At 38.9% G+C, this 23686-nt stretch overlaps 1 protein-coding gene across 8 annotated transcripts in view; it reads right to left on the bottom strand.

The window, feature by feature from the left end:
- RALGAPA1 (Ral GTPase activating protein catalytic subunit alpha 1) overlaps positions 1 to 23686 on the bottom strand; it is a 269311-nt gene that overhangs the window by 49530 nt on the left and 196095 nt on the right. For all 8 annotated transcript variants that reach the window (XM_051822764.2, XM_051822761.2, XM_051822766.2 and 5 more), the window contains 2 exons: positions 18619 to 18742; positions 11812 to 11967 (listed from right to left, as the gene is read on the bottom strand). In XM_051822764.2, the coding sequence (XP_051678724.2) occupies positions 11812 to 11967; positions 18619 to 18742 (280 nt within the window). The remainder of the gene's footprint in view (positions 1 to 11811; positions 11968 to 18618; positions 18743 to 23686) is intronic.

Genomic DNA, 23686 nt, shown 5'->3' with positions numbered 1-23686 from the left:
TCAAGGACCACAGCCAGCATCATATTGAATGGGAAAAAGTTGGAAACATTCCCAGTGAGATCTGGTACCAGACAGGGATGCTCACTCTCACCATTGCTATTCATAGTCCTAGAAGTTTTAGCAAGAGCCATTAGGCAAGAAAAAAGAAATCAAAGGGATACAAATTGGGAAGGGGGAAGTCAAACTATCCAGCTTTGCAGATGACATGATTCTGCATATAGGGAATCCAAAAGATTCCACTAAAAGACTACTGGAACTCATAGAAGAGTTTGGTAAAGTAGCAGGATATAAAGTCAATGCACAAAAATCAACAGCCTTTGTATACACAGACAATGCCACAGCTGAGAAAGAAGTTCCAAGATCAATCCCACTGACAACAGCTACAAAATCAAAGCTAGTATTTCCACTATATTGCTTCACCCGCCTTCCAGACAGCATTGTATTTCACTATGAGTAGCTCTCAAATTCTGTACTCATGTATTTATATAAACTTACTGTCTTGATTGCTCACTTTCAAGAATTAAGTTTCTTGAATGCAACAAACACAACATCTAATACTATGCATGAGCATAGAGTAAGCATTCTACAACTACTATTGGCTATCAAGATAAAGCTACTAATGTTGGCAAATCTTTTTCTATCATTACATGTTATGTAGCATAAAAATTGAATTCTATTAGCACTTATGACATTTATTTAAATATGTCTCTTTGATAAAGATGTCTGTATATAATTCTTTTGATTTGTGGCTATGGTAGCTATGGTAACTCATTCAACAAAACACCAATAGGCCTGCTTCTAGGTGCCAGGGATACAGCAATAAATGAAAGCCAGCGCAATGTCCTTGTCCTCATGGCCTTGATATTCTAGAACAGATGTGGGGAACCTTTTTTCTGTCAAACGCCATTTGGATAGTTATAACATAATTCATTGGGCAATACAAAATTATCCACTTGAAAATTAGCCTGCTATGGATTTACTGAATTTTGATTCCCACCTGCAGTTGCCTTGGTAGGGCCAGACCTAATGATTTCACAGGCCTTGGACTGCCCACAGGCTGGATGACCCCACCCCACCCATCTTCTATCTGCTGTTTTAGTCCTCAAATGCCCACAACAGCCAGGGCTGGGACAGACAATAGCTGGGAAGCAGGAACTCCATCTGGATCTCCCACATGAGTGGCAGAGACCCAAGTACTCAAGTCATTATCTGTTGCCTCCCAGGGTGCACATTAGCAGGAAGCTGGATGCGAACCAGAGGCAGGACTCAAACCCAGACACTCCGATATGGGATGTGAGGGTCTCAAGTAATGGCTTATTCTGCTGTGCCACAATGGCTACCACTCATGGCATTTATTCACTATAATAATAAACTTTCACTTTTACTGAAATAATGAAAAGTATGTAGTTATTCTTTAAATTTTCAAAAAACTATCATTCTCCAACTACATTTAACATACAGATTCTTGGAAAGGATCTTACTTTTTAAAAGATGTGTTTTATTTATTTGAAAGGTACAGTGACAGAGAAGACAGGGAGAGATAGAGAGAGACTTATCTTCCACCTGTTGGTTCACTCCCTAAATGGCCACAACAGCTGGGTCTGGTCCTGGCCGTGGCCAGAAGCCTGGTCTCCCATGTGGGTGGCAGGAACCCAAGCAGTTGGGCCACCTTCCACTGCTTTCCCAGGTACACTAGCAGGGAGCTGGATGAGAAGTGGAGCAGCCAGGACTCGACTAGCTGCCCATATGGGATGCTGGCATCACAAGCAGTGCAGCTGAACTCTCTGTGCCACAGTGTTGGCCCTTTGTATCTTACATTTTAATATTCTTAAATAAACATGTCTAATTTTTGTATTTATTTTTAAAAGTTCATTTCATTTTATTTGAAAGGCAGAGAGAGTGCACATGTGCACAAATAAGATCTCCCATTCACTAGCTTACTTCCCAAATGCCTACAAAGCCTGAAGCCCAGAACTCCATCCCAGCCTCTCATGTGGGTGGCAGGGACTCAATTACCTGAGCTATCACCACTGCCTCCCAGGGGCATCAGCAGGAAGCTGGATTGGAAACTGAGTGGTTGGGACTTGAACCAGGTAATAAGATATGGGATATGGGTGTCCCAAGTTATGATTTAGTTGCTGAACTACATGTCTGCCCTTTTTATATTTAATTCTATTTCTATATAAAATTATATTTAAAATTGGACCAAGCAGTCTACAAGGATCACTTATTGGTCAAACTACTTTGAGTAAATTTTACGGTAGAAAAAGAAATGCTGCCCATTATCCTAACAGTATTTCAGAGGAAACTGACTTAAATGAAGTGCTTCTTTCCCCTCTTTTGGGGGGAGGGAATCTAAGAAATGAAACATAGATTAGAGAATCCAACTAAGTATGTTATGATGATCTCAACTTGATCTTCATCAAACTTCTAAAAGGACAAGTCAGCTACCCATGAAACAGAGTGTCAGCAAGTGACTAGAACAAGGAGACATGAAATGAGAGCGGCTCCGTGAACACTTTATACCAATGCTTGCAGCACATTTGATTTTTAGGGGCGAATACACCCCGTTAAGTGGGAATTATTTTTAACCATTTTCTATCAGTCTTCCTCACGGAGAGATAATTTATAAAACAGATGCCTGGATTGGGGTGATACCAGGGTTTTTGATATGGTGGTATAATATTTCTAGGAGAGAGTTTGCTAGATTGTTTGATTTGTTCAAAAAGTATACTATACATTGTAGAAAGTCTGTTACTATCTTACACTTTGAAAAAAAAAAAAAAAACCCTCTCTTTACAAGAGAGAAAAACGCTACCCTTAAAAAGATCCAAGGACATTTCCTTCTCATTCTGAGAAAATAAAACTGTCTAAAAATAACTTCCAAAATACCATACGATAATTTAAATAAAAGTCAGAACTAAAATTAGGTTCTTTAAAATTTAAATAAATGATTTTCTCTCACCAAGTTTAAAATAAAAAACTAGAGTCATAAATAATTCTAGCTTGCCAGAGGCATGGCTATTTCTTTATACTGACTGTTGACTATCTAATTTAATTACAGGTATTAAACTCCATGGTGAGGTCAACAATCCTTACTTCCTCCAATATTACACTTCAACCAGTGCTCATTAATGTGTCTACTGAATGGATTAACACACCTAAAGATATATGTACAAAGGTTGGGGGACAACCTAATGACATCCAATTGTTTATCTGTAATAGGACACACGTTATAGGCCTCAACTTATTACAACTAATGTGGAATTTATTAAATTCAAGAGAAAAAATACCAATACAGAAGATTTTTTTATTAAGAAGTGACACAAGACAACTAGCTTATTTGATTAAGTTTAAATATTTAAAATTAAGTTTAAACATTTAACCTATTTAAAAGAAAGTGATATTATGACAGAACTAAAATAAAAGTCTGTTATTTAGAAGAATCTTTCATAGCAGAACTCTGAGGTGATTAAGGGCAAGAATAGAGAACAGGGAAAGGGAAAACTCACATGTAGAGAAATTAATGTTTACAAGTTTATTTTTATGAGAAGGTTTAGACTAGTAATACTGAACTACAAGATCCTGCAGGTAAATATTCTTTTCTGCTGGACATAAAAGGTGCTATTATTTCTTGAAGGAGAATAGTAGTAAAAAATATCAGGAGGTATTACAGGACTATATTATTCATATATGCAGAACTAAGAGGAATGTTCCTCCAATTCAGTCTGACATTAACAGTGTACCTACTGAGGAGCTGGCCTTGTGGTATAGGTTAAGCCACCCCTTGTGACACTGGCATCCCAAATGGGTTCCAGTTTGTGTACCAGCTACTCCATTTCTGATCTAGCTCCCTACTAACACATCTGGGGAAAGCAGCAGCTGATGACCCAAGTGCTTGGGTCCCTGCACCCACGTGGGAGATACAAAAGAAACTTCTAGCTCCTGGCTTCGGCCTGGTCCAACCCTGGCTGCTGTTGCAGCCCTCTGGGAAGTGAGCCAATGAATGGAAAATATGTTTTTCCCTCTATCTCCTTGTAACTCTTTCAAATAAATAAATCTTTTTTTTTTTTTTTTTTTTTTTTTTTTTTTTTTTTATAAACTTTTATTTAATGCATATAATTTTCCAAAGTACGACTTATGGATTACAATGGCTTCCCCCCCATACCGTCCCTCCCACCCACAACCCTCCCCTTTCCCACTCCCTCTCCCCTTCCATTCACATCATGATTCATTTTCGATTATCTTAATATACAGAAGATCAGCTTAGTATACATTAAGTATGGATTTCAACAGTTTGCTCCCACACAGAAACATAAAGTGAAAAATAATAGATGATTTTTTTAAATGATGATGAAATCAGAGCAGACCTATTGTCATGTTTAATCCCAGTGAGAGTCAAGTTGGGAATTGATAATTTCTTTTTTTTTTTTCTTTCTTTCTTTTTTTTTTTTTTTTTTTTACAGAGGATCAGTTTAGTATGCATTAAGTAAGGATTTCAACAGTTTGCACCCCCATAGAAACACAAAGTGAAATATATTGTTTGAGTACTCGTTATAGCATTAAATCTCAATGTACAGCACATTAAGGATAGAGATCCTACATGAGGAGTAAGTGCACAGTGACTCCTGTTGTTGACTTTACCAATTGACACTCCTGTCTATGGCATCAGTAATCTCCCTATGCTCCAGTCATGAGTTTCCAAGGCTATGGAAGCCCTCTGAGTTCTCCGACTCTTATCTTGTTTAGACAAGGTCATAGTCAAAGTGGAGGTTCTCTCCTCCCTTCAGAGAAAGGTACCTCCTTCTTTGATGACCTGTTCTTTCCACTGGGATCTCACTCGCAGAGATCTTTTGCCAGAGTGTCTTGGCTTTCCATGCCTGAAATACTCTCATGAGCTTTTCAGCCAGCTCCGAATGCCTTTAGGGCTGATGGATAGACCAATGGAACAGAATTGAAACACCAGAAATCAACCCAAACATCTACAGCCAACTTATATTTGATCAAGGATCTAAAACTAATTCCTGGAGCAAGGACAGTCTATTCAATAAATGGTGCTGGGAAAATTGGATTTCTACGTGCAGAAGCATGAAACAAGACCCCTACCTTACACCTTACACAAAAATCCACTCAACATGGATTAAAGACCTAAATCTACGACCTGACACCATCAAGTTACTAGAGAACATTGGAGAAACCCTTCAAGATATTGGCACAGGCAAAGAATTTCTGGAAAAGACCCGGGAGGCACAGGCAGTCAAAGCCAAAATCAACTATTGGGATTGCATCAAATTGAGAAGTTTCTGTGCTGCAAAAGAAACAGTCAGGAGAGTGAAGAGACAACCGACAGAATGGGAAAAAATATTTGCAAACTATGCAACAGATAAAGGGTTAATAACCAGAATCTACAAAGAGATCAAGAAACTCCACAAAAACAAAACAAACAACCCACTTAAGAGATGGGCCAAGGACCTCAATAGACATTTTTCAAAAGAGGAAATCCAAATGGCCAACAGGCACATGAAAAAATGTTCAAGGTCATTAGCAATCAGGGAAATGCAAATCAAAACCACAATGAGGTTCCACCTCACCCCGGTTAGAATGGCTCACATGCAGAAATCTACCAACAACAGATGCTGGCGAGGATGTGGGGAAAAAGGGACACTAACCCACTGTTGGTGGGAATGCAAGCTGGTCAAGCCACTATGGAAGTCAGTCTGGAGATTCCTCAGAAACCTGAAGATAACCCTACCGTTCGACCCAGCCATCCCACTCCTTGGAATTTACCCAAAGGAATTTAAATTGGCAAACAAAAAAGCGGTCTGCAGCCTAATGTTTATTGCAGCTCAATTCACAATAGCTAAGACCTGGAACCAACCTAAATGCCCATCAACGATAGACTGGATAAAGAAATTATGGGATATGTACTCTTTAGAATACTATACCGCAGTAAGAAACAACGAAATCCAGTCATTTGCAACAAAATGGAGGAATCTGGAACACATCATGCTGAGTGAAATAAGCCAGTCCCAAAGGGACAAATACCATATGTTCTCCCTGATCGGTGACGACTGACTGAACACCAAGAGGGAAACCTGTTGGAGTGAGGTGGACACTATGGGAAATGGTGGCTTGATCAGCATAGCCCTGACTGTTAATGAACAACTTAATACATTATCCCTCTTAGTAGTTTTTTTTTTTTTTATCTGTTCTACTTAATATGACTGGTTTAGATCTGTAATTGATGCACAGTTATTCTTAAGTGTTGAAAATTAACTGAAATGTGATCCCTGTTGAACATGGTGGTGGGAATGGGAGAGGGAAGAGATGTATAATTTGGGACATGCTCAGGCTGACTTGCCCCAAGTGGTGGAGTTGGAAGCATACCAGGGGATTCCAATTCAATCCCATCGAGGTGGCATGTACCAATGCCATCTCACTGTTCCAGGTGATCAGTTTCAGTTCACAGTTGGTCATGGTGAAGGGACTGGGAGTCAAAGGGAACACATAGACAAGTCTAGTACCTGCTAACGCTAACCGATGGAGTAAATAAAGGGGAGAGTGATCCAACATGGGAAGTGAGATACTCAACAGACTCATAGAATGGCAGATGTCAAATAAATAAATCTTAAAAAAAAAAAAAAACTTAAAAAAGAGTAGACTTCCTTAAATTGATTTAAATTACTACTTGAGAAAATAAGAAATCTATACTTTCTAAACTGACAACTGCTTCACTATATAACGCAATTTTGACACTTTCATATCTATATGATAGGTGGTAAACACTTTAAAGCAGTTACTTTTTGAAATGTTTTTCATAAAAACAAAAATCTTTTTAAAATGCTTTACGTAGTAGATAGGATCAAGTGCCCAGCAATAATAATAGAATTAAAAAGGAATGAATGCCCAATATGGGAAACATTCTACATAGCAGACTCACAGAATGACAATCACTTTAAGTAACACTCTGAACTCAGAATTAGCCTTTAAGGCTTCCTGGTCTGGCTGAAAGACCCATGAGAGCATTTCAGGCATGGAAAACCAGGACACTGTCAAAAAAATATTCTACATGAAGGATCTCTGTGAGATCCCTATGGAAAGAAGCAGCCATCAAAGAAGGATGTACTTTTCTTTAAAAGGAGGAGAGAACTTCCACTTTGCTTATGGCCTTGTCCAAATACTGACAGAGTTTGTGGACTCAAAAGGCTTCCATAGCCAACGCAGCTCATTTCAAGAGTCTCAGGTGGTCACTGATGTCCTATGTAAGAATGTTAACTGTTAAGTGAACAACAAGAGTCACTGTGCACTAACTCCCCATGCAGGACTTCTGTCCTCAATAAAGTTGTATTGAGAATTAACTGTAAAACCAGTTCTCAGTGTGTGTGTGTGTGTGTGTGTGTGTGTCAGAGAGAGAGAGAGAGAGAGAGAGAGAGGGAGGGAGGGAGGGAGGGAGAGAAACCTGTTGAAAACTTTACTTAAGTTGTATTCTTTAAAAAATAAATTTAAAAATAATTTTTAAAAATGCTTTATGTAGGTAAAAAACATTTATCCAGTCTAGGTAATTTTCTTCAATAATAAAACAGGTATAGTTACTTTAACAACTAAAGAAAAGTGTACATGGCTGCATTAAAAGATTTACACATTTATGAACATGTTTGCACTTTTAAAAGTTTTGTTTCTGGGCCCTTAAATGTCTGAAATGTCATGTCATGTGACTGTCTCAGTTCTTTCTCTTCACTGGATAACTGAGCAAAATACTAATTCCTTTTTTAAGCACATAAATGGGGCCAGCACTGTGGCATAGTGTGTTAAGCTGCCACTTGCAGTGCCAGAATCCCATATGGGTGCCAGTTTGAGTCCTGGCTGCTCCACTTTCAATCTAGCTCTCTGCTATGCCCAAGTCCTTGGGACCCTGTACCCACGTGGGAGACCTGGAAAAAGTTCCTGGCTCCTGGCTTCGGATCAGCTCCAGCCATTGTAGCCAACTGGGTGTGAACCAGCAGATGGCAGACTTCTCTCTCTCTTTCTCTGCCTTTCCTTCTCTCTTTGTGTAACTCTTTCAAATAAATAAATAAATAAATATTAAAAAAAAAACATGTAAGTTGCCAACTAATTTTAAATATAGAATTAAAACTAAAACTGTTTCTGTGGTCTGATGTCAGCAAGATGGCACAGGAGCTCCAAGCTCTTGTTCCTCCACAGAAACATTAAAATATGCACAGAAACATTAAAAAAAAACCCACACACTATGGTCTTATATGTAGAAAATGCTAAGATTCCAAAAAAATCTATTAGACCCATTACATGCATTAAGCAAAGTTGCAGGCTACAAATAAAAGTTGTAGGCTAGCGAATAAAAATCATCTGCGTTTCTGTACACTAACAATGAACAATCTGAAACAGAAATTATCAAAACAAATTCATTTACAATAGCATGAAAAAGAATAAAACAGGGATAAATTTAACAAGGCAAAAGAGTTGTATACTGAAAACTGTAAAACAATGTTGAAATAAAGATGGCATAAATAGACATTCTATGTTCATGGATTAGAAGATAATTTTTTTTTCAGATGACAACACTATCTAAAGTGATCAATGCAGTATCATAATAACAACAGTGTCCTCTGCAGAAACAGAAAACCCATCTTTAAATGTGTATGGAGGGGCCAGCGCTGTGACGCAGCAGATTAAAGCCCTGGCCTGAAGTGCTGGCATCCTATATGGGCGCCGGTTCTAGTCCTGGTTGCTCCACTTCCGATACAGCTCTCTGCTATGGCCTGGGAGGGCAGTGGAGGACGGCCCAAGTGCTTGGGCCCCAGCACTTGAATTGGAGACCCAGAAGAAGCTCCTGGCTCCTGGCTTTGGATAGGTGCAGCTCCGGCCGTTGTGGCCTTCTGGGGAGGAATCAGCAGATGGAAGACCTCTCTCTTTCTGTCTCTACCTCTCTCTGTAACATTGTCTTTCAAATAAATAAATCTTTAAAAAAAAATGTGTATGGAACCTGAGGGGATCTTGAGAACTCAAACAATCTTGAAAAATAACAAAGTTGGAGGACTCACACTTTCTAATTTCAAAACTTACTGCAGGCCGGCGCCGCGGCTCACTAGGCTAATCCTCCGCCTTGCGGCGCCGGCACACTGGGTTCTAGTCCCGGTCGGGGCGCCGGATTCTGTCCCGGTTGCCCCTCTTCCAGGCCAGCTCTCTGCTGTGGCCAGGGAGTGCAGTGGAGGATGGCCCAAGTGCCTGGGCCCTGTACCCCATGGGAGACCAGGATAAGTACCTGGCTCCTGCCATTGGATCAGTGCGGCGCGCCAGCCACGGTGGCCATTGGAGGGTGAACCAACGGCAAAGGAAGACCTTTCTCTGTCTCTCTCTCTCTCTGTCCACTCTGCCTGTCAAAAACAAACAAACAAACAAACAAACTTACTGCAAAGTTACAGTAATCAAACTTACAGGACTGGCATAAAGATAGACATTTAAACCAAAGAACAGAATAGAATAAATGGTGATGGAAAAACCATATAATCATATGCAAAGAATAAAGCTGGACCTGTAACTCACACACTATATACCAAAATTAATTGAAATGAATCTGGCACCCAAATGTCAGAGCTAGAACTACAAAACTCTTGGGAAAAAATTGTATGGAAACATCTTTATGACACTGGATTTGGTAATGATTTTTGGATTAATCCCAGAAGCAGAGGCAACAAAAGAAAAAATTAATTGAATACCACTAAAATGAAGACTATTGTACATCAAAGGGCATTATCAATTGAGTGAAAAGATGATCCATACATGGAAGAAAATATTGGTAAGTCAGTGTTTGATAAAGGATTAATACCTAGAATATATAAAGAATTCCTAAAATGCTACAAAAATAAGCACATGAAAAGATTTTCAACATCAATAGTCATCAGAACCAGACACAGCTATGGAAGCAATCTCTGCACTTGATATGATGTCATCTAAACAGAAATTCGCAAAACTGAAAGGAGAAATAAAAAGACTGACAAAACCAGAACAGGATATACAAAAACTGTGCACGATTTTAAAAGGTATAAAAGCAAAATTAAATAAACAGGACCATACAAACTAAAAAGCTTCTGCACAACAAAGGAAATCGTCAACCAAATGAAAAGGCAATCTATAAACTGGGAAACAAATTTGTAAAACACGTATCTGAAAAGCAGTTTACATATAAAATTTATAAAGAACTCATAACTCAATAGCAGAAAAAAAAGTCAGATTAAAAATAAAAGGGGGGCAAAGGACCTGCACAGACATTTCTCCAAAGCAAACCTATGTACAACAGGAATATTGAAAGGCACTCAACATAATTAATGCTCAAGGAAATGCAAATTAAAGCTACTATGAGGTGTTATCTTATACCTGTTAGGACGGCTACTATCAACAAGATGAGACCATAAATGCTGGTGAGGGTATGTAGAGAAGGGAGATCGTGTACATTTTGGTGAGACTGTAGATCAGAACAGCCAGCATGGAAAACAGTATGGAGATTATAAAGAAATTAAAAATAGAACTACTATATGAAATAGCAATCCCTCCTCTGAATAAATACCCAAAAGAGATGAAATCACTCCCTTGTAGATATCCCTACTCCTATGTTCATTGCAGTGTTATTCCCAATAGCCCAGACATGAAAACAACCTGAGCAACTGTCAAAGTGTGAATGGATGAAGAAAACAATGATATACGTAACATATACAAGGTGGAATATTATTCAGCGCTGCAGTGGGCATTTGGCTTAGCAGTTAAGATAACTACAACCCACATCACAGTATCTGGATTTAAATCACACCTCCAGCTCCTGACTCCAGCCTTCTGCTGGTGCAGATCCTGGGAGGCAGCAATAATGGCTTAAGTGATTGGGTTCCTGCCACTCACATGAGACCAAGACTACGTTCCTGGTCCTGGCCTCTGGCACCAGGGCTGTTGTGGGTACTTGGGAGGCAAATCAGCAGATGGGAGGTCTTTTTGTCTTTCTGCCTCTGATAGAAAAAAAAAGTATTACAGAGAGGAGGGGAGAGGAGGGGAAGGGAAGAGAGGAGTGGAGGGAAGTGGAGGGAAGAGGAGAGAGGGGAGAGAGGGGAGAGAGAGAGGAGAGAGAGGAGAGAGAGGGAGAGAGAAAGAAATCCTGCCATGTGCCTTGACATGAGAGGACCTGAAAGACATCATGCTAAAAACGAAATAAGTCAAACATATAAAGAAAGATATTGTATTATCTCTTATATGTAGTCTTTTATGGAAAAAGCACACACATATACACAAACAGATCAAATATAGAGATAGAAAACACAGAAACTGATGGAAGTAGGAGAGAAAAAATTGGGAGATATTAGCTCAAATGATATATACAAAATAACATACATTGGATGAACAAGTCTACAGATAAAATGTATAACACGGGGAAGAGAGTTAACAACATTGTATCGTATTTGGGATTGAGCTGTTTTAGTCACAAAAAAGTATGTGAGATGATATATATGTTCCTTTGCTTCAGTATAGTTATTTAATTCTGTGTGTTTCATAATATCATAACAAACTTCAAACATGCACAATAAAATTTATTATTAAAAAAGAACTATAACCTTCAATCACATCATTGTTCTTTTAGGCAAACATAGGTATATTATACAACAATCTTTTTTTTGAAAATAGCATTGGGTGAAGAGTAAAGTATAATACCCAGAAATATTATTTGGTCAGCCAAATTATATATTTTATGTATGAATTTCCTTAATTACTAGCATTTTAACTCTAAAGTACTTTTTTTCCATCAGTACTCACTTTTTTGGTCAAAGAGTCATCAGAATCAGAAGGCATTCTTGTTGATACATGAAATATTACTTCTACTGTAGAGGTAGCAAAATACGGAGTGGTCAATCCAGTGCTTTTGTTTTTCTGTAGTCCTCCCATAAAACCACAATGGTTTGTTAGATTTACCTAAAAGCAATGAAGAGCAACAACCAGTGCATCAACTAAACAAATCTCAAAATCACTACCAAGACTCCAATTTTTCACTTTATAACAACACTTGGAAACAAAGTATTTTGCATATTATCAATCAGTACTTAATCTAGAATTATCATTATTCATACTAGTATCTTTTCTTAAGTATTTGAGGATCCCTAATTTTTAAGAGTTACTTAGGAAAGAAATCAACTGCTGTGAACTATGCATCTTTTGTTAAACTACTGGATGTCAACAGTAAATTATACACTATGGGGAGGAGCACAAAGGTCAGAAAGCAAAAATCCAATCTGGAAATGATTTGGAGAAAAATCAAAACAGTAATGAGAATGTGATAAAATGATTAAACAGATATGTCATATTTACTCTTAAAACTAGCTTCACAGTCTAGAATTTTTAAAATGCAGAATTTAGCTACACTTTAATTACATTTAACATGCTACAAATTAATCTGCGCTTTTTTAAAAAAAATTTTACTTCCATGGGGCCAATGTTGTGGTGTAGCAAGTTAAGCTCCTGCTTGCAACACTGGCATCCCATATGAATGCTCCTTGAGTTCCAGCGGCTTCCATGTGACTCAGCTCCCTGCTAATGAGCCTGGGAAAATGTCCCTGACACCCCTGTGGGAGATCCAGATGGGGTTCCAGGCTCTTGACTTTGGCCTGACCCAGCCCCTGCCATTGTGGGCATTTGGAGAGTGAAGCAGAAGATCTCCCTTTTTGTCTCCTTCCCTCTAACTCTGTCTTTCAAACAGATAAATATGTCTTGATTATAAATATACTATGTGTTAATATCAGGGCATTGGACTGGATAAATTTGCTGGACTTGTGCAGTACACAGAAGCAATGAACTTGTGTTCACTGTAGAAAATTAGGGAAATATACAATAGAAAAATTAAAAATGAATTGACCCTCTCTGCTCAGAGGAAATCACACACAAGCTTTTAAATAACAAAATCTGAATATCTGATAAAATGAAGAATTACAAGAACAGATATCTGTACCACGTAAACTGAACATATCTCAAATATACTTTCAGTTACTGATCACTGAACACATAAATGATTAATTTTATGCCATTAATGTAAGACTGCCTTAGTTTTTACAAATTACTTCTTTGAATCATTATTACATTCATATAATTAAAAACTCAAAAGTAAAAAAGGTATGAGCACAGTAAAATTCTTCATTCCAAATCTCTAACCTGTTGATTTTCAGTTACCCCCCCCAGAAATTTACATATTCTTCCAAAAGTATTCTCTGCATATACAAGATAAATTCCTGTATGACACAGCGTGTTTATACAATATTCCATATATCTTGCCTTTATTTGCTCCTTTTTGTTTTCATGGCTTTGTAGAAGTCCATTTTATGTATGTACCAATTTAACTAGTCCTCTACTTGAATATTTAGGCTGTTTCCAATTTTTTACTATTATTACAATCAATGCTGCAGTAAATAACATTGATCACATATCATGATTTATTTGTGAACAGTTAAAAGTGAAACTTTAAGCCAAAGGAACTGTGCACTTCTAATTCTGAAATACTATACCATTTGACACCAACAGAATATGGAGTGGCATTTGGCCTAGTGGTTAAGATGCCTCTGTGATGGGATTTGAGTTCCAGCTTTCTGATAATGTGTACCTTGGAAGGCAGTAAGTGATGGCTGAAATAGTTGGGTAACTGCCAGCACCCATGTGGGAGACCTGAATTGAGTTCCCAGCTCCCTGCTTCAGCCTGGCACAGCCTCAGCTGTTGCAGGCATGACTCCTCCTCCCCCTGTCCTTGCCTTTCAACAAATTATCACCACATCAACCCCCTCCCCCTCCTAGAAAAGAAAACAAAAAAGTGCATGAGAATACCTGTTTATTTCCCTCACACTTTAAATAAAATAACTTAATGATATTTGCTAATATAATGGGTGAAAAATAGTATGTCAGTGTAGATATCTTTGTTTTGGTAAGAAAGTGTTTGTTTGTTTGTTTGTTTTTGACAGGCAGAGTGGATAGTGAGAGAGAGAGAGACAGAAAGGTCTTCCTTTTTTTGCTGTTGGTTCACCCTCCAATGGCCGCCGCGGCTAGCACGCTGGGGCCGGCGCACCGCAGCTGGCGCACCACGCAGATCCGAAGGCAGGAGCCAGGTGCTACTCCTAGTCTCCCATGGGGTGAAGGGCCCAAGCACTTGGGCCATCCTCCACTGCCTTCCCGGGCCACAGCAGAGAGCTGGCCTGGAAGAGGGGCAACTAGGAAAGAATCTGGCGCCCCGACTGGGACTAGAACCCGGTGTGCCGGTGCTGCTAGGTGGAGGATTCGCCTATTGAGCCGTGGCATTGGCAGAAAGTTATTTTTAAGTCAACTCTCAATTTTCTGATTAAAGGATAAAATATCAATTTGGTATCCCTCTGTTCTTAACACTTTCGTAACACTCGCTGATCTGCTTTTCAAACATATGGAAATAATTACAGATTCACGTGAAGACATAAAATAATTTTTAAAATCCCAGGTGCTCTTCACTAGAATTCTTGCAAGCAAACTGTATCACAATCAATACAATGACACTGATAAGGTTAAGAAACAGATTATCAGACTCTCCTTCTCACCCCACCTACTCTTTAATTACTGGCAGTCACCATCTCTTATCTACTTCTATAACTGCTATTTCCATGTTATATAAGTGGAAATAAAAAGTGTGTAACCTTTCCCAGTATTTGGAGATTTCTTATTTTTTTGTTAATGATTTCAATTTTTGATCCTACTGTGGCTGGAAAACATATGATAGGATTATAATGCTTTTAAATTTGTTGGGAGTGGATATGGGCATTTAGACTAGTGGTTAAGACATTTCCATTCCACAGTGAAGTACCTGGGTTCTATACCTGGCTTCAGCTGCTGACTTCAGCTTCTAACCCTGTAAGGCAGTGGTGATGGCAAGTTATTGAGTTCCTGCCACCCATATAGGAGAAGGAGATTGCATTCCTGTTTTACTGCTTGTGCCCCAGCCCAGCCCTGCCCGTTGTAGGCACATAGAGAGTGAAACAGCAGATGAGAACCACCTCTGTGTGTCTTTCTGCTCTCAAATAAATAACTAAATAAATTAGTTGAGGCTTGTTTTATAATAAAGCCCAGCTCTGGTCTGCTGGGTATGGATAAGGTTTGAATGTCTTCAACTGCAGGGAGTTTGGTTCTCAGTGTGATACCGTTAACAGGTGGTAAGATCTTTTTTGGGCCCAGTCTGAAGACATTACCAGCCTTTCCTCTCTCTCTGGCTTCTTGCCTTGTGGTATGATTTCTTATGCAATCTAGCCATGATGCTGCCATGAGATGGTGCAGCCAGGAGGTAGGTGGTGCCCTCACATGAGTTGACCCCATGCTGTTTGGACAGTCAGATACAGAACTGTCAACTAAATAAAACCTCTTTTGTGTAGACATTACCCAGCCCCTGGTGTTTTGTCATAGCAAACGGTCTAATATAGATACCTTAGTTATGTACCTTCATCTTTCCCATTTGTAATATAACTGTCACAAATATTTCCTTTTAATATATTTAGAAACATATCAAATAGTGCTATAATTTTTGTTCCAATTGTTAAGCACAATTAAGAAAACTCAAAAGGAGAAAGAAAGTCTAGTGTATTTACCCATATTTTTTCTTGCCATGCTCTCACTTCCTGATGATTCTAAGTTTCTTCTCTTATCATTTCCTTTTTTTTTTTTTTGACAGGCAGAGTGGACAGTGAGAGAGAGAGACAGAGAGAAAGGTCTTCCTTTGCCGTTGGTTCACCCTCCAATGGCCGCTGCGGCCAGCAGCGCTAGGGCCAGCACACCGCGCTGATCCGAAGCCAGGAGCCAGGTACTTATCCTGGTCTCCCGTGGGGTGCAGGGCCCAAGCACTTGGGCCATCCTCCACTGCACTCCCTGGCCACAGCAGAGAGCTGGCCTGGAAGAGGGGCAACCGGGACAGAATCTGGCGCCCCGACCGGGACTAGAACCCGGTGTGCCGGCGCCGCTAGGCGGAGGATTAGCCTAGTGAGCCGCAGCGCCGGCAGCGTTATCATTTCCTTTCTACAGCATTTCTTTCAGTGGTTCTTTTTAGGATAAGTCTGCTGGTAACAAGTTCTCTATGTTTTCCTTCATCTGAGAATGTTTTGAAGTATATTCCTGAATGATAATTTCACTGGCCATAGGATTTTAGGTTGATAGCTCTTTTCTTTAAGCACTTGAAACATATTATGCCACTTCTTCTGCCCTTCCACCCCATCATCACACTTATAAAGATAAATCTGCTATCAATTCTAATTGTTTTCCCTCTACAGAGAAGGGACACTTTTGCTCTGGAGGCTTTCAAGATTTCTTTTTTTTTTATTTTATTTTATTTTTTTTAGTTTCCAGAAATTAAATTATGATGTGTCTACGTGAAGTGAAATAAACCAATCATAGAAAGCCAAGTAATAAATGCCTGTATGACCTCACTTATACGTGGCATTTTAAAAAGTCCATCTCATGGTGGTTAGGAGTGTAATGGTACTTGTAATGGGGAGAGTCACAGGAACCAAGAAACAGTTATATAGAAATAAATTCTGGTGCTCTATTGCACAGTAGCGTGACTTGAGATAACAATAATGTAGTATTTATTTTTCTTTAAAAACTCCAAAAGCTCAAAGGATTTTGAATATTTTCACAACAAAGAAACTATAAATGTTCAAATTAGCTAAGTATACCCTAACTGGACATTACAAAATGTATTCACGCTATGGAAACATCATATGGAAACCCATAGATATGTACAAGGTTCATGTTATCAATGAAAAAATGTTAAAGTTACCTATAAAATTTTTTGATAGGTCTTAGTGTAGATTTCTTGTGGTTTGTCCTGTTGGGGTTCCATTCAGCTTCTTCAATCTATAGCTTTGTCTCTTTCCACATTTGCGAAGTTTCTAGCCATTATTCCTCAAATTGTCTTTGACCCTCTCAGATTCAGCCTCTTTCTCCTTTCAGGGACTCAGATCCAAAAATGCTAAGTCTTCTGTTACAGGCATATAGGTCCCTGATGCTCTGTTCATGATTTTTAAGTCGATTTTATCTCTACTATTCAGCTTAATTTCTATAGTCGCAAAGGATATAATTTCCAGAGTTGTATGTTATATAAAAATGTGCTTTATATTTTCACTGGGGTTGGGGTGGCACGGCAGATTAAGCTGCAGCCTGCAACATTGGCAACCCATATGGGTGGTGGTTAGAGACCCAACTGCACCGCTTCCAATCCAGCTCCCTGCTAATATGCCTGGGAAAGCAGTGGAAGATGGAACACATGCTTGGACGTCTGCAGCCATGTAGGGGATCTGGGAGAATGTCAGGGACCTGGCTTTGGCCTGGCTCAGCCCCAGCTGTTGGGGCATTTGGGGAGTGAACCAGTGGATGGAAGATCTCTCTCTCCCCCTGCCCGTAACTCTGCTTTTCAAATAATACTTTTAAAAATCTAAATAGGCTGGCGCCGCAGCTCACTGGGCTAATCATCCGCCTTGCGGCTCCAGCACACCAGGTTCTAGTCCCGGTCGGGGTGCCGGATTCTGTCCCGGTTGCCCCTCTTCCAGGCCAGCTCTCTGCTGTGGCCAGGGAGTGCAGTGGAGGACGGCCCAAGTCCTTGGGCCCTGCACCCCATGGGAGACCAGGATAAGTACCTGGCTCCTGCCTTCGGATCAGCGCGGTGCGCAGGCAGCAGTGCGCCGGCCACGGTGGCCATTGGAGGGTGAACCAAGGGCAAAGGAAGACCTTTCTCTCTGTCTCTCTCTCTCACTGTCCCCTCTGCCTGTCAAAAAAAAAAATCTAAATAATAAATAAATATATTTTCATGAAACTCTCAGAGCTACATGTTTGTCTGAATCAATAAATACAAAGTTTCTATCATTAATGACAAATCAATTAGCCACATCAGACTGACTTTCTGTTGGAACAAGTTTAACATTTCATTTTTCTTTTCAAATAAACATAATATAAACTCCTGTGGCAAATATCCAGCTTCTGAGTTATAATTCTAAGACAGTTATGGTACAGAAGCTTGACATGAGGTGGTTGCCAGGATGATACAGAGTAAACACCTTTCAATATTTCTTACTTTGCTGTTAGAGACTCTTAGGAACACACACTTGAACTGTTTCTTTGTTGGTGCCAAACCCCTCTGGGACAACACAGGATTTGTGGTAGGTTGCAAAGTAGAACAAAACAGTAGAGGTAAGAGACTGAAGATAGTTGCTGTGGTATTTGTTTTAGTAAATTTGAGAATCTGGAAACTCATTTCCTCAAAACCAAGCATGTTGACAAGATGCCTCTGGAAAGCCTTTGTGCAGCTGTGAGGTCTTAAGTCTGAAGACTCCCAGTATAGTGGTCACAAACTGTAAGGAACATCTACAGCTTCTAAACTTCTGAGTGCTATGCTCTGACAATATATCGTCTCATCAAACAGTCATCACCTATCCCGTCAAAGACCCCATCTGCAGAGCTGTAAGGCACAGAGAGTAATAAGCCCATTGTTAAGCTGCTGTAGCTTCTAAAATAAGCTAGAAAAATAAATAACCCTCACGTCCAAATACAAATAAAATATATGGTATAATTTAAGAACAATACCTCCCAACCAAGACCAGCTACAAAATCTTCATATGCTTGACTTCCTCCTGTATTGGTAAGAATGGAGTGTTTGTCTTCTTGTCCTTCAGCAACATAAAATACTGCAATTTTGTGTGTCTCTCTGCTGTAAAACAAAAGATTACAGCCTTCATTTGCTATTAGGTTCTATAAACAAAGTATGTGGCAAAAGCATGTGAAAAAGATCTTATAGTGACAAAACTGTCATAATTAAAAGAAAGGCATGCAAAAAAAGAACAACAACAAAAAAGAATGGCACGATGACTTCTGACCAGAAAACCAGAGAAACTTAAAGGAGAAGGTAACACCGAGTTATGTGAAAGTAAGAACGAAGTGACAGATACAAACAAGGAGTATTAGGAAAGGGCACATAGGTATGAACACACGAAGCATCTGAAGGATTGTCTGGTGTGCAATGTGGCTGCATCCGAGAGTTAAAGGGTCTGTGTTTTAGATAAAAATAGGGGATGGAGATGAGAGAGAAATGATGTATGCCTTCAAAGTACTTAAAATACAGAAGATGAAACATATAAACAAGTGTAAAAGTACATGATGCAACTGCCAAGTACTGAGTACTTACTTTTAGTTCTGTATAAATTCAGAAGTGTTCATAAAAGCAAATTCTTAGAAATTTGGTTTCAAAGCTAATTAAAACAATACTACACGTGGTCTGGGTTTAACAAAACATAGGTTAACAAACTACTACTGGAAGTAAAGTTTTAGAAATTAAAAAAAAAAACCACAAGCAATAATAAGGAAATAAACATTGAAATAATTTTAAAAGTTAAACCTTACAACCAGATTCTCCCACACAGCTTAAGGAACTTGCCAAATCATGAGTATGTATTTCATTGTCAGCAACGAAGATGTTTTAGGAGCTTTCAGAAATCAATGTTTTACTTTATATGGTAAATACATAAGCAAATTTCAGAGTACCTGATATATCATTAGGATAATATACTGTAAACAGTAAAACATAATTTGGGTAGGGGGAGATTTTCAGAACCACAGACTAAGGATCCAGGTGGCCCCTCTCCCAAGTGAAATGCAATGTAACTGTTAAAAATTATTTTTGTTTCTAATTTAAAGTCTCTTATTTTCCCAAAGGCCTATAGCAAATAGGAAACATGTATTGAAGATAACCTGCTAAAACTTGCTAAGAACAGTTTTTTTTTTTAATTTTTATTTTTTTAAATAAAAAAGCCCATGAGAGCATTTCAGGCATGGAAAGCCAAGACACTCTGGCAAAACAAAACAAAACAAAAACAAAAACAAAAAAACAAACAAACAAAAAAACTAAATGAATGAAAGATCTCTGTGAGTGAGATCCCAGTGGAAAGAACGGGCCATCAAAGAAGGAGGTACCTTTCTCTGAAGGGAGGAGAGAACTTCCACTTTGACTATGACCTTGTCTAAATAAGATCGGAGTTGGCAAACTCAAGAGGCTTCCATAGCCTTGGCAACTCATGACAAGAGCCTCGGGTGATTACTGATGCCATAAATAAGAGTGTCAACTGTTAAATCAACAACAGGAGTCACTGTGCACTTACTCCCCATGTAGGAGCTCTGTCCTTAATGTGTTGTACTATGTGAATTAACAGTATAACTAGTACTCAAACAGTGCTTTATACTTTGTGTTTCTGTGTGGGTGCAAACTGTTGAAATCTTTATTTAGTATATACTAAATTGATCTTCTGTATATAAAGATAATTGAAAATGAATCTTGATGTGAATGGGATGGGAGAGGGAGCAGGAGATGGGATGGTTGCGGGTGGGAAGGAGGTTATGGGGGGAAAAAGCCACTGTAATCCAAAAGTTGTACTTTGGAAATTTATATTTATTAAATAAAAGTTAAAAAAAAGAAACTACTGGCCTCAATCCCAAAGATCAAGTTTTGCTATAACTGACTAGAAAGTATAAGAATATTTTGAAGTTTTGAAAAGTAGTGTCTTTAATTAAATATTAATTATAATCTAGTGATTCTAAAAAAATTAATTTCTAATAAATCTAACACAGTGAGAAGTAAAAAGAAAAAACAAGACTTATATACAGAAAAATTATCTAGTATTAGTAATCTAGTGATCTTATTAAAATACTATTTAGTTAAGAAATCATACTATATGAAAACTTAATATATGCTGAAAAGAATTTTGCTAACATTTAACATGTTTTGCTTATAAAGACTTTCAGAATGGATGTGAGGGCGATCTGGCTGCGACATCTGTCACCCCATTGATCGCCAGGGTTGATTCGGCTGATCTGGCTGGCTAGGCGGGTGTCCCCTTCCTCCCTCACCGCTCCATGTGCGTCCCTCCCGAAGCTGCGCGCTCGGTTGAAGAGGACGACCTTCCACACTAGAGGAGGACCGGTCTTTGGTCAAGTTTATACGAGTAGCTGCGCTCCCCTGCTAGAACCTCCAAACAAGCTCTCAAGACTTTCAGAAGACAGGCTACTTCTTTGGCATGATAAAAACTGCTGTTTTAAACCAACAAATAGTATCCTCCATAATGAAACAGAAGAGCTACTTCCAATAAAATCAGGCAAGACAAGGATTCTCACTGTTACTATACTATATTTACCACCATGTTGCTGGTGCTAGCCAGTGCAAAAGACTCAACAGAAGCAAAATATAGAAAAATAGCAAAAATAGGCATAATTACTGAAAAGGAGATTATCTGCAGATAATGATTATGGACCTAAACAAACCATGAGATAATTATATAATGTTTAAAATAAGTAAGAATTCAACAAAGTGTTTGGATATAAGATAAATACTAAAATAGAAAAGCACAGGAGATATAGAGGGGGTAAAATCTCATTTAGAATAGAAAAAAAGTAATAAAACACCTAGGAACATTCATACAGGTAATATCTGTTTCTCAGAATAGATGAAAAACATACCATGATCAAGAATGGAGAAAATGATAATTTTAACAGTGCCTATTCCCCCCATATGAAATTTTTGTTTTATATTAAAGATTTGTTTATTTATTTATTTATTTGAAAGCAGAGATACAGAGAAAGGAGGAGACAGATCTTCTGTTGCTTTCCTGGGTACGTTAGTAGAGAGCTGGATGCGAAGTGTAATAGCCAGGACTTGAACCCACATCCATATGGGATGCTGGCATTGCAGGCAGAGTTCTTTGCCACAGTACTGGTTCCCCATATGACTTTTTTTTTTTAAATTGTTTATTTATTTGGAAGGCAGAGTTACAGAGAGAGAAGAGAGAAGAGAGTGAGGAGAGAGGGAGAGGGGGAGAGAGTAAGCAAGCTTCCATCCACTGGTTGATTCCCCAAATGGCCACAATGGCTAGGGCTGGGCCAGGCCAAAGCCAGGAGCCAGGAGCTTCATCTGTGTCTCTCACGTGGGTGTAGGGGCCCAAGGACTTGGGCTGCCTTCCCATTAGCTTTCCAAGGCCATTAGCAGGGAGCTGTATCCAAAGTGGAGCAGCTAGGACACGACCCGGCACTCATATGGAATGCTGGTGTCAGAGGTGGCAGTTTAACCAGCTATGGCACAACGTCAGCCCCCAATATGAGATTTTTATTGAAAATCCAATTAAAATATTTGTGAGGCTTTTTCCCCCTCTGGAAAACAACAGCATAACTCTAATATGTACTTGGGAAGAATAAACAGGTGACACTGTTGAAGAAAAAAAAAAAAACAAACTCATGTATATATGCCAGAGTGGGATAAGGAAGAAGACTGGACCTATCAGATATTAAAATATAAAGGTATAATAAATTAAACAAGGTAACATTTCACAAAAGGATAGACCCATCAACAGAAATAGTTTGAAGCAGACAGATTAATATTTGATAAGAGAAACACCAAATCAACGGGAGAGGTATGGAATATTCAACAAATCAGACTATTTTCCAACATTCAACTAGTTCTGATACTCATTCCAAAACTCAAAATGTATCCCAGAAGGCATAAAGGAATAAATTATCTCCTCAACCAAATAAACATCTAGAAGGAAACACAATACAGCGTTAAACTGATTTCAAGGGGCTGGCGTTGTGGTACAGCGGGTTAATGCCCTGGCCTGGAGCACCGGCATCCCATATGGGCACCGGTTCGAGACCTGGCTGCTCTACTTCCCATCCAGCTCCCTGCTATGGCTGGGAAAGCAGTGGAAGATGGCCTGAGTCCTTGGGCCACTGTACCCGCGTGGGAGACCCAGAAGAGGCTCCTGGACCCTGGCTTCAGATCGGCGCAGCTCTGATCATGGAGGCCAATTGGGGAGTGAACCATCAGATGGAGGACCTCTCTCTCTCTGCCTCTCCTCTCTCTGTGTAACGCTTTCAAATAAATAAATAAATAAATCTTTTTTTTTAAAAAATAAACTGATTTCAAGACAGAACTCCGTAAGCACAACAAACAAGAAAATGCAAAGAAAAAAAAGGGAAATGACTATTTTTATATAATCTGAAGGTATTTAAAACCAAAAGATAAACAACTAATCAGGGAAACTCTCGCAAATATAAGGATACTTCAAAATGTTCAAGGAAAATGTGTATTATGAAAACACAATGCATGAATTACAGTCAAGGTGTCCATCATCAGATGAATGGATAAAGAAAATGTGGTGTATACACACAGTGGAATATTATTCTGCCATAAATAGGATTAAATTCTGTCAATAAGACAGATACTACACTATATTCCTAAAGTTGTACCTATGAAAAAATGCATTCATTAAGTAAAAACTTAAAAAAAAGACAAATACTGAATGTTCTCCCTCCTATGTGGAAGCTTAAAAAAAAACACTCAATGTGAACAAAGAATGTGACTGCTAGAGACTAAGAGGACTAGAAGTAGTATTAATAATGAGTACTGAATCAGTTTTATTGAGGAACTAAATTTCTAGTGTTACACAGCATAGTGAGGAGATTGTTCACAATAACCAAGTAAACATCCTATGAACAAAGCTCCAAGCCTCCAATCATAAAGTAAGGTCAAAGAAGGGGAAATGCTGATTTTCCAGTCTTGATCAGTACATACTGTATTCATATATTGAAATTTCACACTGTAGCCCACAAATAA

Source organism: Oryctolagus cuniculus, chromosome 12, assembly GCF_964237555.1.
Source record: "Oryctolagus cuniculus chromosome 12, mOryCun1.1, whole genome shotgun sequence".
NCBI lineage: Eukaryota > Metazoa > Chordata > Mammalia > Lagomorpha > Leporidae > Oryctolagus > Oryctolagus cuniculus.
The sequence above is the reverse complement of the archived record's forward strand: the minus strand, read 5'-3'. Positions and strand labels throughout refer to the sequence as shown.